The 14,345-nt window shown below is 39.5% G+C and overlaps 1 protein-coding gene across 2 annotated transcripts in view; it reads left to right on the top strand.

Annotated features, from left to right (window-relative positions):
- The window catches only part of ATAD2B (ATPase family AAA domain containing 2B), a 207,040-nt gene that overhangs the window by 120,322 nt on the left and 72,373 nt on the right, over positions 1–14,345 (top strand). For both annotated transcript variants that reach the window (XM_062209028.1, XM_062209027.1), the window contains exon 18: positions 6,439–6,625. In XM_062209028.1, coding sequence (XP_062065012.1) covers positions 6,439–6,625 — 187 coding nt within the window. The remainder of the gene's footprint in view (positions 1–6,438; positions 6,626–14,345) is intronic.

Genomic DNA, 14,345 nt, shown 5'->3' with positions numbered 1-14,345 from the left:
GTTTTTTTTTTTTAATTGCCAGGCGGAGTTAGAGAGAGAGAGAGAGAGAGAGAGTTATAGACAGTGAGAGAGAGACAGAGAGAAAGGTCTTCCTTCTGTTGGTTCACTCTCCTAATGGCCGCCACGGCCGGCGCTATGCTGATCTGAAGCCAGGAGCCGGGTGCTTTCTCCTGGTCTCCCATGAGGGTGCAGGGCCCCAAGCACTTGGGCCATCCACTGCCCTCCCGGGCCACAGCAGAGCTGGACTGGAAGAGTTGCAACCTGGACTAGTACCCGGCGCCCCAATCAGGACTAGAACCCTGGGGTGCTGGCGCCGCAGGTGGAGGATTAGCCAAGTGAACCACGGTGCTGGACCAAAAAATGTTTTTAAAATTTATTTAAATGGAAGAGTGAGACTCACATGTGTGCGTGCACACACACTGAGAGAGAGAGCGCGAGAGTGAGTGAGAGAGAACGAGAAAGAGATCTTTCACGTATTGCTTCACTCCTCAATTACCTTACAATGACCAGGTCTAGACCAGGCTGATGCCAGGAACCAAGAACTCCATCTGGGTCTACTGTGTGGGTTGTGGGAAATAAAGGACATAGGCCATGATGATATGCATGCAGGCACATTAGCAAGAAGCTGTATTAGAAGTGGAGCTAGGACTCCTTTCCAGGCACTCTGGTATGGGTTGTGGATGTCCCAAGTAAAGTCTTAACATGATGTACCACAATCCCTACCCTTATTCTTTTTTTTTTTTTTTTAAATAATAACAATAAAAAATACTTGGGAGGCAGATAGCCAGAGAGAGAGAGAAGGAGAGCTGGTTTACTCCCATATGTCTGCAACAGCTAGGACTGGACTATGGCTGAATCTGGGAGCTGGGAACTCTATCACAGATGGGGGGCAGAAGCCCAAATGTTTGAGCCAATGTCATCGCCTGCCAGGTCTGCATTAGTAGGAAGCTGGAGTCCGGAGCAGGAGGTAGCTGTGAAACCTAGGTACTCCCATATGGAACCCAAGCATCTTGACTGGTGTCTTACCTGCTGGGCCAAGCTGCTGCCCCAAAAGCTGTATACATTTAAAACTTTGAAACAGTTTGTTGAATTGCTTTCTAGAAAGGTTGTACCAAGTTACCTTTCCACCACTCGTGTATAACAGTACTATATTTCCTGTAGCCTTGTCAGTTCTGAGCATTGTTTGTCTTTTAAATCATTCCCCTCCAGAGAGATGAAAATAGTATTTCATGTTTGTTTGGATAGTTTGTTCTATATTTAAAAAAATATATTTATTTATTTGCAAAGCAGAGTTACTGAGAGAAAGAGAAAGAGGAAGAGACACAGAGAGAGTTTTCATTTGCTGGTTTATGCCCCAAATGGCTGCAACAGCCAGGGCTGGGCCAGCTGAAGCCAGGAGCCTGGGACTTTATCTGGGTCCCCCACATGGGTGAGAGCTGCTACCTTACCAGGTATACCAGAAAGGAGCTGGATTGGAAGTGGAGCAGCTGGGACTTGAGCCAGTTCTCATATGGAGTGCTGGGGTTGCGGGTGGTGGCTTAGCCTGCTCCACCACAATGCTGTCCCCTCATTTGCTCTTTCTTAAATTCATTCAGTCATTCAGATTTTTTGTAAAAAAAGTGTCTGTTATGTACCAGACCTTATGCTAGGGACTTAGGATATGTCATTGAACAAAGTGAACTAAGTTTAGATGGAGGAAACAAATACTAAAACAATAAATGTAATAGAGAAATAGGGTGTATATATGCACACATGACAGAGAATGTTAGAAGACAAATACTATGGAAAAATATAGAGAATTGGTAAGAAATTAGACAGTCATTAGGAGTGGGATGAGCCACAGAATATTTTTAGACTGACATTTTGGCATGTTAAGACCTATCAAATATACTTTTGAAAAATTTGTGCTTTTGTTCTCATTCCTACCGTTTATAGAAATACCAATTCTCACATCATCTCACTAATAATGGATATTAAAGTTAATCTTTATCAGTCTAACAGATAAATATATGTCATTATTGGGGCTGGTGCTGTGGCGTAGTGGGTAAAGCCGCTGCCTTAGTGCTGGCATCCCATATGGGTACCAGTTTAAGTCCTGGCTGCTCCAGTTCCGATCCAGCTTCCTGCTGATGCGCCTTGGAAAGCAGCAGAAAATGGCCCAAGTCCTTGGGCCCCTGCACCCATCTCCGGGATCTGGAAGAATCCAGATTCTTCCAGATGGGCTCCTGCACCCATATGGGGAATCCTGGCTTCTGGCTTTGAACTGGTCTAGCTCTCTCTATTGTGGACATTTGGGTAGTGAACCAGTGGTTGGAAGATCTCGCTCTCTCTCCTTCTCTCTCTCTCTCTCTCTAATTCTGTTCAGATAAATAAATCTTTAAAAAATAATGTGTCATTATTTCCATTTTCTTAATTTTTAATCTTCATATTAACGACCACCATATTCTTTTTAAGACTAGCTAGTCTTACACCTTAGACCCTGTCCAGCTGCCTGTTTCTCTCTTGTTGTGTCACACATCTTTCCTTGTGTAACTCGACTGTATCTCCCCTTCTTTTCCTGTGAATCATCCAATCATCCATTCAGTTGTCCCAGCTAGAATTTGACATCATCCTCAACTTCATTCTTTTTCTTCCTTTCTACATATAGTCATTGACCAAGGCCTGCTGATTTTTCTTACCAAAATGCCTCATCTCTACCTATATTCCCTCTTCCTTTCTCTGAAACCATTTTTTTTGTTGTTGTTGTTAAGATTTTATTATTTATTTGAGAGGTAGAGTTACAGACAGTGAGAGGAAGAGACAGAAAGGTCTTCCATCCATTGGTTCACTCCCCAAATTGCCACAACAGCCGGAGCTGCACTGATCCGAAGCCAGGAGCCAGGTGCCTCTTCCTGGTCTCCCACGTGGGTGCAGGGGCCCAAGCACTTGGGCCATCTTCTACTGCTTTCCCAGGCCATGGCAGAGAGCTGGATCGGAAGAGGAGCAGCTGGGACTAGAACAGGTGCCTGTTTGGGATGCCAGTGCCTAAGGCAGAGTACTAACCTTCTGGCCTCTGAAACCATTCTTATTTAAATAGTCTGTCATTAGCATCTCAGGCCTGGATTACCTTAGCAGAACCTTTTTCCAATCACTATAATTTGTTTCTTAGACTGCCTGTTATATTCCATTGCTTTTTTTTTTTTTTTAAATTTTACTTATTTGAAAGGCAGAGATACACAGAGAGGGAGAGGTGTAGAGAGAGAGAGAGAGCTTCCATCCACTGGTTCACTCCCCAAATGGCTGCAAAAGCCAGGACTGGGCCAGGCTGAAGCCAGGAGCCAGGAGTTTTATCCAGGTCTCCCATGACGATGAAGGGGCCCAAGTACTTGGATCATCCTCTGCTGCTTTCCCAAGCACATTAACAGGGAGCTGGGTTGGAACTGGAGCAGCTGGGACTTGGAACAGTGCAGCTTAATCCACTGTACCCCAGTGCTGGCTCTGAAGTTCCATTTTTTGTTGTTGTTGTTGTTGTTGTTTCCTTTCTTTGGCTTACTCTACATTTTACTAATTGTTATTTCTAATATGTTTTCTAAAAATAATTATTTTATTTATTTGAAAGACAGAGTTACAGAGAGAGGTAGAAACAGAGAGAGGTCTTCCATCTGCTGGTTCATTCCCCAGATGGCTGCAACGACTGGAGCTGTGCTGTTCCGAAGCCAGGAGCCAGGAGCTTCTTCCAGGTCTTCCACGTGGGTGCAGGGGCCCAAGCACTTGGGCCATCTTCTACTGCTTTTCCAGGCCATGGCAGAGAGCTGGATTGGAAGAGGAGCAGCCGGGACTAGAACCGGCGCCCATGTGGGATGCCGGTACTTAAGGCCAGGGCTTTAACCCATCGTGCCACAGTGCCGGCTCCATATTTATAAATTGTTTCAACAAAAAGTAGGTCATTTCTTAACATAGTGGTGCAGTAATCCGGGTTTTATAATCAGAATTTTTTTTTTTTTTTTGACATGTAGAGTGGACAGTGAGAGAGAGAGACAGAGAGAAAGGTCTTCCTTTGCCGTTGGTTCACCCTCAAATGGCCGCCGCGGCCGGCGCGCTGCAGTCGGCGCACTGCGTTGATCCGATGGCAGGAGCCAGGGGTTTATCCTGGTCTCCCATGGGGTGCAGGGCCCAAGGACTTGGGCCATCCTCCACTGCACTCCCGGGCCACAGCAGAGAGCTGGCCTGGAAGAGGGGCAACCGGGACAGAATCCGGCGCCCCGACCGGGACTAGAACCTGGTGTGCCGGCGCCGCAAGGCGGAGGATTAGCCTGTTAAGCCATGGCGCCGGCCATATAATCAGAATTTTTAAAAAGATGTATTTATTTATTTGAAAGACTTACACAGAGAGGAGAGGGAGAGGGAGAGAGAGAGAGAGGTCTTCCATCCGATGGTTCACTCCCTAGTTGGTCACAGCGGCTGGAGCTGCACTGATCCAAAGCCAGGAGCCAGGAACTTCTTCTGGGTCTCCCATGTGGGTGCAGGGGCCCAAGCACTTGGGCCATCTTCTACTGCTTTCCCAGGCCATAGCAGAGAGCTGGATCAGAAGTGGAGCAGCCGGGACTAGAACTGGCGCCCGTATGGGATGCTGGCGCTTCAAGCCAGGGCATTAAACCACTGCACCACAGCGCTAGCCCCTATAATTAGAATTTGAACTCTTGCCTTTAGGTGTGTAATCTTGTATTCAACTTCCCTGAGCTGTGGTTTCCTCAGCTGTTTAATAAATGAAATGATAAATTTCATGGAGTTTTTATGAAAATTTACCAAGAGATCTGTATGAAATTCTTGTTACTAAAATATGTTTGGATGCTCTAAAATCATTAGGATGCTTTTCTAAAATTTTCTTGATATTCTTATTTGAGTATTCTTTCAGATAAATGTTGAAAATAAGTGTTAACCTCTTCCCCTAGATTCTTTTGAAATTTTGATTTGATTTTTTTTTGGACAGGTAGAGTGGACAGTGAGAGAGAGAGAGAGAGACAGACAGACAGACAGAGAGAAAGGTCTTCCTTTACCGTTGGTTCACCCTCCAATGGCTGCCGCGGCCGGCGCGCTGCGGCCAGCGCATCACGCTGATCTGAAGCCAGGAGCCAGGTGCTTCTCCTGGTCTCCCATGCGGGTGCAGGGAGAGAACTTGGGCCATCCTCCACTGCACTCCTGGGCCACAGCAGAGAGCTGGCCTGGAAGAGGGGCAATCGGGACAGAATTCGGCGCCCCGACCGGGACTAGAATCCGGGGTGCCAGTGCCGCAGGCAGAGGATTAGCTTACTGAGCCGCGGTGCTGGCCTGATTTGATATTTTTAAATGGATAAAATTTAAATGTTTTTCGGAGAATTGTCATCTTTAGGTATTTAGCTTTGGAGTTGAGTCTTAGTTTCACATTTTTTTTGCTAAGATTATTACTTGATATTTTTCCTTTTCATCTTGTTTTTGTAGTTGTGAATAAAAACTTCTTACTTATTTTTACATTGGTTATTGTTCATATTTAGGAAATTATTAATTAATTTTTCTATTTCTGTCCTTGGTTTTGTTTCTTTTTGCTGATACTTATTAGTGGTTCTCTTGGATTATCTAGTGTATAAGCATATCCTTTACACATACCGTTTTTTCCCCAATTTCTTTCCATTAGTTTCACTTTTAATTTGCTTTTATTCTTATTGTATTACATTTAGAATTTCCAGCACTACTATAATGATGTAGATAAGCTTGTTTCATTTATTATTTTAATATTATTATAGAATCTTGAAAATACAAATTTTTTCTTTTTTTTACAAAATTAATGTTTGGTTTAATGTATTTTCATCCTCTGGTGTTGCTCTTGAGCAGCTCTGTGTCCTCACATGGCAGAAGCCGCCTAGAGGCCGCCTAGTTCCCTCAAGCCCTTTTATAAGGTCACTTGTCCACTTAATTGCCTCCTAGAGGTTCCATCTCATGAAACTGTCATGTAACAATTATTTCAGCATACTAATTTGTGGGAGACACATTTAGACTAGAGCAGGGAGGGAATATGCATAACATTAAATTTAGCATCTCAACCATTTTTTAAAAAAAAATTCTACATTTAGAGTAACCTTTAGAACCTTCTCTTTATTGGAGAAGCGGACTTCTTAGCATTTCATCTTGAGTAATTAATAACTAAATGCCACAGTCTGATGCATCCCCAAGTTACTATATGTGATATTAAAGGATGAATACCAAGGTAGCTTAACTTTCTTTTAGAGTAGATTTTTTGGGACATCTTGGTTATTAAAATGATCAAAGATTTTAAAATCATGATTAAAGAAAAAAATCACTATTTTGATAAAATTCTGTTAATTTGTAGTTACATTCTTTTAATGTAAATATATTTGTGCACTCTTTTATATCTGTCTTCAGAATGTGTGGTTTTGAAGTCATTATGTCTTATGTGTATTACAGGTCACCGTATCATCAGCCAACCTCTTACAGGCCACGATTATTGCTGTCTGGAGAACGAGGTTCAGGTCAAACTTCTCACCTTGCTCCAGCGCTTCTGCATACTTTAGAAAGATTCTCTGTGCATAGACTAGATCTCCCAGCACTTTATTCAGTTAGTGCCAAAACACCTGAAGAATCATGTGCACAGGTAGGTTTCTAACATATTAAAGTACATTGCTTATATCTTGGTTTTATATATATATTGTATAGAGTTTATAGATAAGATTTTTTCAAAGAATGATAAAAAGGATATTAAGTTTTTATTTGTTTTCCATTAACATTCTGATATTGGAGGAGAAGATGCTTTTGCTATATTTTAAAGTGAGTTCATTGTTCTTTTCATGTCCATCTTTGCTAAGATGTTAATGTCCTGTTTCATTACATAGGACCTTATCATAGAAAAGGAAATTATATTCAATTTAAGATGTCAGGATTTAATATTAGTATTGAATACTCAGAGCAGCTCAAAAATTATGGATATTTGTATCAACAGTTAAATGTATTCGATATTTGATTTTCAACTATTTTATATTTGCTCTTCTGTGAAGCAAAGTTCTAGTGGTGCTATTTATATTTCCTGAAGTTTTTATATATATAATCATGAATATATTATAAGTATGTCATGTTGGAACTAGAGATGAGGGGAATATGTTTCTTGAACTACAAGACTATGCCTTAACCATTTCTGTATCTCTGACAGAGTCTAGCTCATAGTAAGTGCTTATTCATTAAATGCTTTCATAATAACATTTCTAATCAATTAGAACAATGTCATTTTGTACTCTGATATTTAGCCTACTTTTAGAGTTTAGGTAACAGGAATAATAACTTATAAAAGTACTTCACATAGTTTTTTTTAAACTACATTTAGTACTCATGAATACTTAATAAATATACTGTAACTAACTGAAAACCATTCCCTACCTTATAGCAAGAAATAAATATTTTAAAAACAGTTCATAGTGGTTCAATTTCTGTTTAATTCACAGTTCTCTGGGTATGAACATCCTAGTAGAACTTCACTATTACAAAGCCCCATTTATAGATTTATTTCCAAAACCTATGACCTGAATAAAAGGCCGAATGCCAGTTATTTTGCTCCTGCTTTGATATGTTTAACTCATCATCTTGGATGTGAGTCTTTTCCAGTAATGTTGATTTATATGTTTGCTCATATCTTTCCTTTTAGTAAGAAAGTTATTACAGATTGATGCAGGTAAGAGAACTATCTGATACCATTTAAAATGAATCAAAATATTCACTAGGAAAATATAAATTATGAAAATTGATTTGATAAAAGAAAGAACCCACATAGACACTAATCATGGAAGAGAAAATTGAGCAAGTGCCATAAAAGCACTACATCTGGGCAGTTTCACAGGTGAATTATTTTAATATTAAAGGATAAGTTAACTTTAATGCTGTTTAAAGTTTTCCAGAGTGTGGGAAAAGGCCTGAGTGTTTGGTGTAGTGGCTGGGACGCCTGTGTCCCATGTTGGAGTGCCTGGCTCTGGTCTCTGACTCTTGCCCTTGATTCCAGTCTTCTGCTAATGCAGACCTTGGGAGGTGGTGATGATGGCTCAGCTAATTTGATTTCTGCTGCCCACATGGGGAACCCGGATCTAGTCCCCAGTTCCCAGCCTGGCCAAGTTCTAGTCATTGTGGGCATCTGGGGAGCCCACAGTGGATAGGAGCTCTCTCTTTCTCTTCGCCTCTCATGCAAACAAATAAATTGTAAATAAAGCCAAAAGCTCCACAAAATACAAGAGCAAGTAAGAAAGCTGTGACATTATCAGAAACAGCAGTACCAAACCTTTCAAAGAAATGTAAAGAAAACTGTAGACTAATTTCACTTAGGCAGTGATCATGAAGAAAATATTATAAATGGAATCTAGTAGCAAGAGTAATGTACAATTACAGATGCATGCAATATTAATTTAGACATTTAGAGTTATAAATATTAGAAAGGATACATTGAAGTTATAAATATGTACTTATGAAATAATTGTGTATTTTGAAAACTTACAATGTCAACTAAAACATTAGGGACAATAAGACAATTGTATGAGGTAGGTGGTTTCAAAGTTAATGTTCAAAAATCTATAGTTTTCTGGCCGGCGCCGTGGCTCACTAGGCTAATCCTCTGCCTTGTGGTGCCGGCACACCAGGTTCTAGTCCCGGTCGGGGCGCCGGTTCTGTCCTGGCTGCCCCTCTTCCAGGCCAGCTCTCTGCTGTGGCCCGGGAGTGCAGTGGAGGATGGCTCAAGTGCTTGGGCCCTGCACCCCATGGGAGACCAGGAGAAGCACCTGGCTCCTGCCTTCGGATCAGCGCAGTGTGCTGGCCGCAGCGCGCCAGCCGTGGCGGTCATTGGAGGGTGAACCAACGGCAAAGGAAGACCTTTCTCTCTGTCTCTCTCTCTCACTGTCCACTCTGCCTGTCAAAAAATAAAAAAAATTAAAATTAAAATAAAATAAATCTATAGTTTTCTTTTACACAGATTATATCAAGTTAGAAATATAGTGGAAGAAGAGGTCTCATTTAAAATAGCAACTAAGTTTACCGAGGATTCAACTGAAACAATTAATATGCAGGACCTAAACAAAGAAAACTTTAATAAATGAAAGTCACATCTTGTTTGTAGTTACTGTACTGCAATTCAGAGTGCGGAGTGAAGTCAATTTACAACAGATTAAAATCTCAGCTACCATATTTATTGGTTGTGACCTTGGACAAACTGCTTATCCCTTAGAGCTTTGATTTTCTTATCCTTGAAATGGAAATAGTGATACTTACCATGAGATTATTTTGAGCATTAAAATAAGCTCATCAAATAGGTCTGGCTTATAGTACTCAGCAATTGTTGGTTATAACCATGCTTATCTCTACTACTGCTGCTCTTCCTTATTGATAGCTATTGGATGGTAAGACTAGAAACAGAGAGCTGTGATGATTTCTAAGTTAATGTAATTAAACTGAATGTCTCCCAAATTTTAGGGCAGAAATTTAAAAGAGTTCTGTGTTTCTTCTGTAAAATAAATGTGAGAATAGCAGAAAAAAACAAAAAAGAAAAAAGTGTAAGAACAGAGCCTTATCAGATTTTTCTAATGGGAAAAAATAATGAAGGAGCCCTAACAGATTTTTGTAGTATAATAAACTTGCAGTTATAAAGCATTTGTACCTTTGTAGGGTAGATAGATAAAATGATAGAACAGAAAAGAGAATTCAAACTTAGATTTCTGAATAGCATGACCAAGACAATGAATACATTTCATATCAGTAGATGGAAGAAATGGGTTATTTAATAAATGATCTTAGAAAACTGGGTTGCTGTAATAGTGGCAAATGAAAAACAAAACAGAACTGAATTTCCTACCTTTTTCTATATCCCAAAATAAATAGTAGGTTATTAGTAGAAGGATAAAAGTGCTAGGAAAATTCACAAGGTCTATATATTTATTATCCTCTGTTTGAGACAGTAATTTTTAAGCAAGGCACAAAAGCCAGAACATAGAGATGTGAAGGAATTTCACTGTATAAAATTTTAAATTACACCTGGAAAAAAGCATTCTTTAAATAAAATTAATGAACAAAGCTTGGGTAAAAGTATATTTGTAACAGACGAATCAAGGACAATTTTCCTAACTACTCAAAACTATCTTAAAATCAGTAAGAAAAAGAATAATAACCTAACACAAAAATTGGCAAAATAAGAGCCTGCCATTTACAGAAGAAAAAGAAAATACAACTAATAAAAATTTGAAGATTCTTAGCCTCACGTACAAATGAAAAAAACTATCAGTTTTGATTTTTTTTCTGCAGAAGATCTTTAATAGTATCACTGATGTCAAATTCTGAAGTCCACAGTCCTTTCAAGTAGAACACATGAGTTATAAGATACTATTAGCATCCAAATCAATAATTGAAACTGAAAATACATTACATATATTTATATAAATATGTTGACATTCATATAAAATTAGATCTATATCATATGTATAGTTGTATATATAATAACTTTTAATTAATATGTGTATGTTGTTTCCTGCAAAGAAAGAGATCTCTCTAAAAATGCTTTGTAACATATAATTTCTTATAAGATCAGTTACTTTGGTTGCATTCTACTGGCATATTCTCTGAGTCAATTTCTCAGAATTGACTAGTGAAAAATTGAAAAAGAGAATTAGGGGGATGGTATTGTGGTGTAATGAGTAAAGCTGCTGCCTAATATGTTTGTCTCCCAGTTACTCCACTTCCTATCCAGCTCCCTGCTTATGGCCTGGGAAAAGCAGTGAAAGATGGCCCAACTGCTTGGACCCCTGCCAAGAAGTTCCTGGCTCTTGGCTTTGGCCTGGCTAGACTTGGCCAGTGTGACCACCTGGGGAGTGAACCAGGGATGGAAGATCTCCATCTTTTTGCTTTTTTTCCTCTCTCTGTAACTCTTATGTTTAAATAAATAAATTTCTTAAAAAAAATAGAAAAGAATATTATAAATATTATTTTTTATTTTTTATATGTTTCAGGTACTAACCTAAGTTATCATATTGATTTTTTTGTTACTCATCACAAGACCATAAAATATTAAATTGTTATTATTCTCATTTACTAATGAGAAAACTGAGGTCCAGATAGGTTAAATAACTGCTGAATTCACAGAGTTAGTGAGTGATGTTACAAGAAATTAAGACTCTCCTAGAGTCTGTTTATTTTTTTAATCATGCTGCTAATATTGTCCTGTAAAGTTTTTGTTCATATGAAAGGCAGAGTTCTAGAGAAATCTTCCATCTACTGGATTACCCCTCAAATGTCCACAATATCTGGGGTTGGATCAAGCTGAAACCTTGGGCCAGCAACTCAGTCTGAGTCTCCTGTATGGTTACCATGGACTGGGGCATGCGAACCATTTGCTGCTGCCTTCCAGAGTGTGCATTAACAGAAAGCTGAAATCAGGTTTGATTTTTAAAAAATGTAATAATACTCATACTTGGTAAGTACAAATGTAAATTTATTCAATGATTTAGGAGTATAGTTTGGCACTGTCTTTTAAAAGTTCAAGTACAGGGGCAGGACACCACTTGGGATGCCTGGCTGTTCTCTCGATTCTAGCTTCCTGCTAATGCACATCCTGGAAGGCAGCAGGGATGGCTGAAATATTTAGGTCCCTGTTACCCATATGGGAGACCCAAGTTGAGCTCCTGGCTCCTTACTTCAGTGTTTGCTGGCATGGACTGTGATGGGCATTTGGGGGAGAACCAGCAGATGGGAGATCTCTGTCTGTCTCTAAAAAAATAAAGTAAAATGAATAATATATAAAAGTTCAAGTACATGTACCTTTTGAGCTGGGAATTATGTGTAGGAAGATAGATTAGCTACAGTTTTTCAGTGCCAAATGTACAAAGATATTTAGCACAGCATTGGGTATAATTGTCAGACAAAGCATAACAACAAACTAAATAGTCTTTAATGGGGAACTGGCTAAAATAAATTATGGAATATCTTGAGATCCAAGGGAATATTGTGAATTCATTCACAAAAATGAGGTAGATTTACATGGGCTGATATGGAAAGAGGAAAGAGATATTAGTGAAAGAAAGAGCATCCCAAAAAACTGTTAATAATGGTTGTTGGCTTTGGGGAAGGAATTTGGATAATTGGAAACTGTAAACTTTTTTAGCTTATACTCTACTGTATTGTCTGGCATTTTGTCTTCTCTTAGTGATGTATTTGACTACATCAAAATAAATCACTCTGAAACGTTTTCACTGATATGGAGTCACCTATCCGTTGTTATTCCTCATGGCTAAAATGTATACATATTCACAAACACAAGCATAGGCAAACATAGGCAAGGGAAGGCTTAGGAAGCAGTGTAGTGAACGTTATGTTGGGATCCTGGGCTTTATTTTCTGACTCCTAATTGGTTAAATGTGAATTCTAACCTCATACCCATTAGCTCTTTTACATTTCTTGGCTTTTGCTTCTTTTTTGTTGGCATTAGTTGGGGGGGGGGGGGTTGGGAAGAAGTGTCACTTGGCATGGAAAACCCCAGAAACCCTCTGTTGTTGTTTTGGTTGTGTTTTACTTTCTCTAATACACAAGACATCACAGCTCACACCCAGGAACTTCTGGGTAGAAGTAGAGTTCATTCTTGAGTGATTACCACATGGATGTCCATCTCTGAGGACAAAGTCAGGATTGTTGAATCCCAGACTTCTTTTGAACACTGGCAGTATGTCGGGCAATCCTGTCTTGGTTAATCTCTGCTTATTTGTATCTTAAGTGCTTATTTTAAATCATCTTCAATTCATAAATATAATACTGTCTTTTAAAAAATATAGTGGCTGACACTGTGGCACGCAGGTAAGCCGCCACTCGTGATGCTGACATTCTATGTTAGCCCTGATTCAAGTTCTGGCTGCTTCACTTCCCATCCGGTTCCCTGCTGTCATGCCTGGGAAAGCAGTTGAAATGATTCCTTACCACCCACATGAGTTCCAGGCTGCTATAGGCCTGGCCTAGCCCTGACTCTTGCGGCCATTTAGGAGAATGATCCAGCACAAGATCGATCTTTCTTTTTCTCCTTCCCTCTCTGTCCTTCTCTCCCTGTAATTCTGCATCTCAAATAAATAATAAATAAAACTTATATATATATATATGTATATAAAATATAAAATTCTCTGAAAAGAGGCTGTATTATAATAAAACTCAGAAATTTTAAAATAATATGTACAGGTTTCACAAGCCTAGTTATAAAGTAGGTATGAAAGTCTGAGGGAAGGGGCTGCATTGTGGAGTATTGGGTAAAGCTGCCATCTGCGATGCTGGCATCTCATTTGGTCACTGGTTCATGTCCTGGCTTCTCTACTTCCTATCTAATTCCTTGCTGATGTACCTGGAAAAGCAGCAGAGGACGGCCCAAGTGCTTGCGCACACACATGGGTAACCCAGAGGAAGCTCCTGATTCCTGGCTCCTGGCTTTGGCCTGGCCCAGCCCTGGCTGTCGTGGCCATTTGGGGAGTGAACCAGCAGATGGAAGCCTGCTCTCTCCCTCTGTAACTCTGCCTTTCAAATAAATAAAATAAATGTTTAAAAAAAAAAAGTCTGAGAGAAGAGTCAGGTGCTAAAACCCTGGAAAGATTAAAAAGCCGTCTTTTTTTTCTTCTGCTCTATGAGTGTACACCCTTTGTTTTCTTCTCTCTTGCCTTACCTGTCTTGGGAGATATCCTTAAGGGCCATCTCTAGATAGATGTCGAATGTAAGGGTTCAGTCTATGGCAGTTTAAGCTTGTAAGCTTTTCTCCAGGCTCTAAGATACTTATATTAAGTTGGATATTTAGTGGCATAACATGGACACAAAAGGCAGTCTTTAAAGTAAGAAATCTTAAATCACCTTTGAAGGGCTATATTTGATGTGTAGTGTGTTGGAGTGAGGGAAGTACCCTACTTGATAATCTTTATGCTCTGGGGATTGTGTTTATTTGTATAAGTCTGTCCTTTGTAGCATATTCATGTGCGAGAATGTGTAAAACAGAACTTTTTTTTTCTCCTTCTGAGTATCTCAGCTGTTGATCAATATTATCAGTTGTGGTGAAAAATGGTAGAGGAGTTAGTATCTACTATAGGGTTTTTCTTGTTGTTCATGCATCAGAATCAATTGGGGGTTCTTTTAAAAATTTCTGATTACCAATCTGTAGTTTAAAATGCATTCTGAGTATTACTATTCTGGGTCTTCAAGAGATAGTACTTTTGAGATAATAGCTCTTTAATGGGTCACTGTACATTAGTTGGACATTTATTACTAAAATGAATGCCAGCGTTTGTAACATTGCTCTGTGTGTGTGCACATATGCATGTGTATGTGTGTATTACATG

This window comes from Lepus europaeus, chromosome 13 (assembly GCF_033115175.1).
Source record: "Lepus europaeus isolate LE1 chromosome 13, mLepTim1.pri, whole genome shotgun sequence".
NCBI lineage: Eukaryota > Metazoa > Chordata > Mammalia > Lagomorpha > Leporidae > Lepus > Lepus europaeus.
The sequence above is the reverse complement of the archived record's forward strand: the minus strand, read 5'-3'. Positions and strand labels throughout refer to the sequence as shown.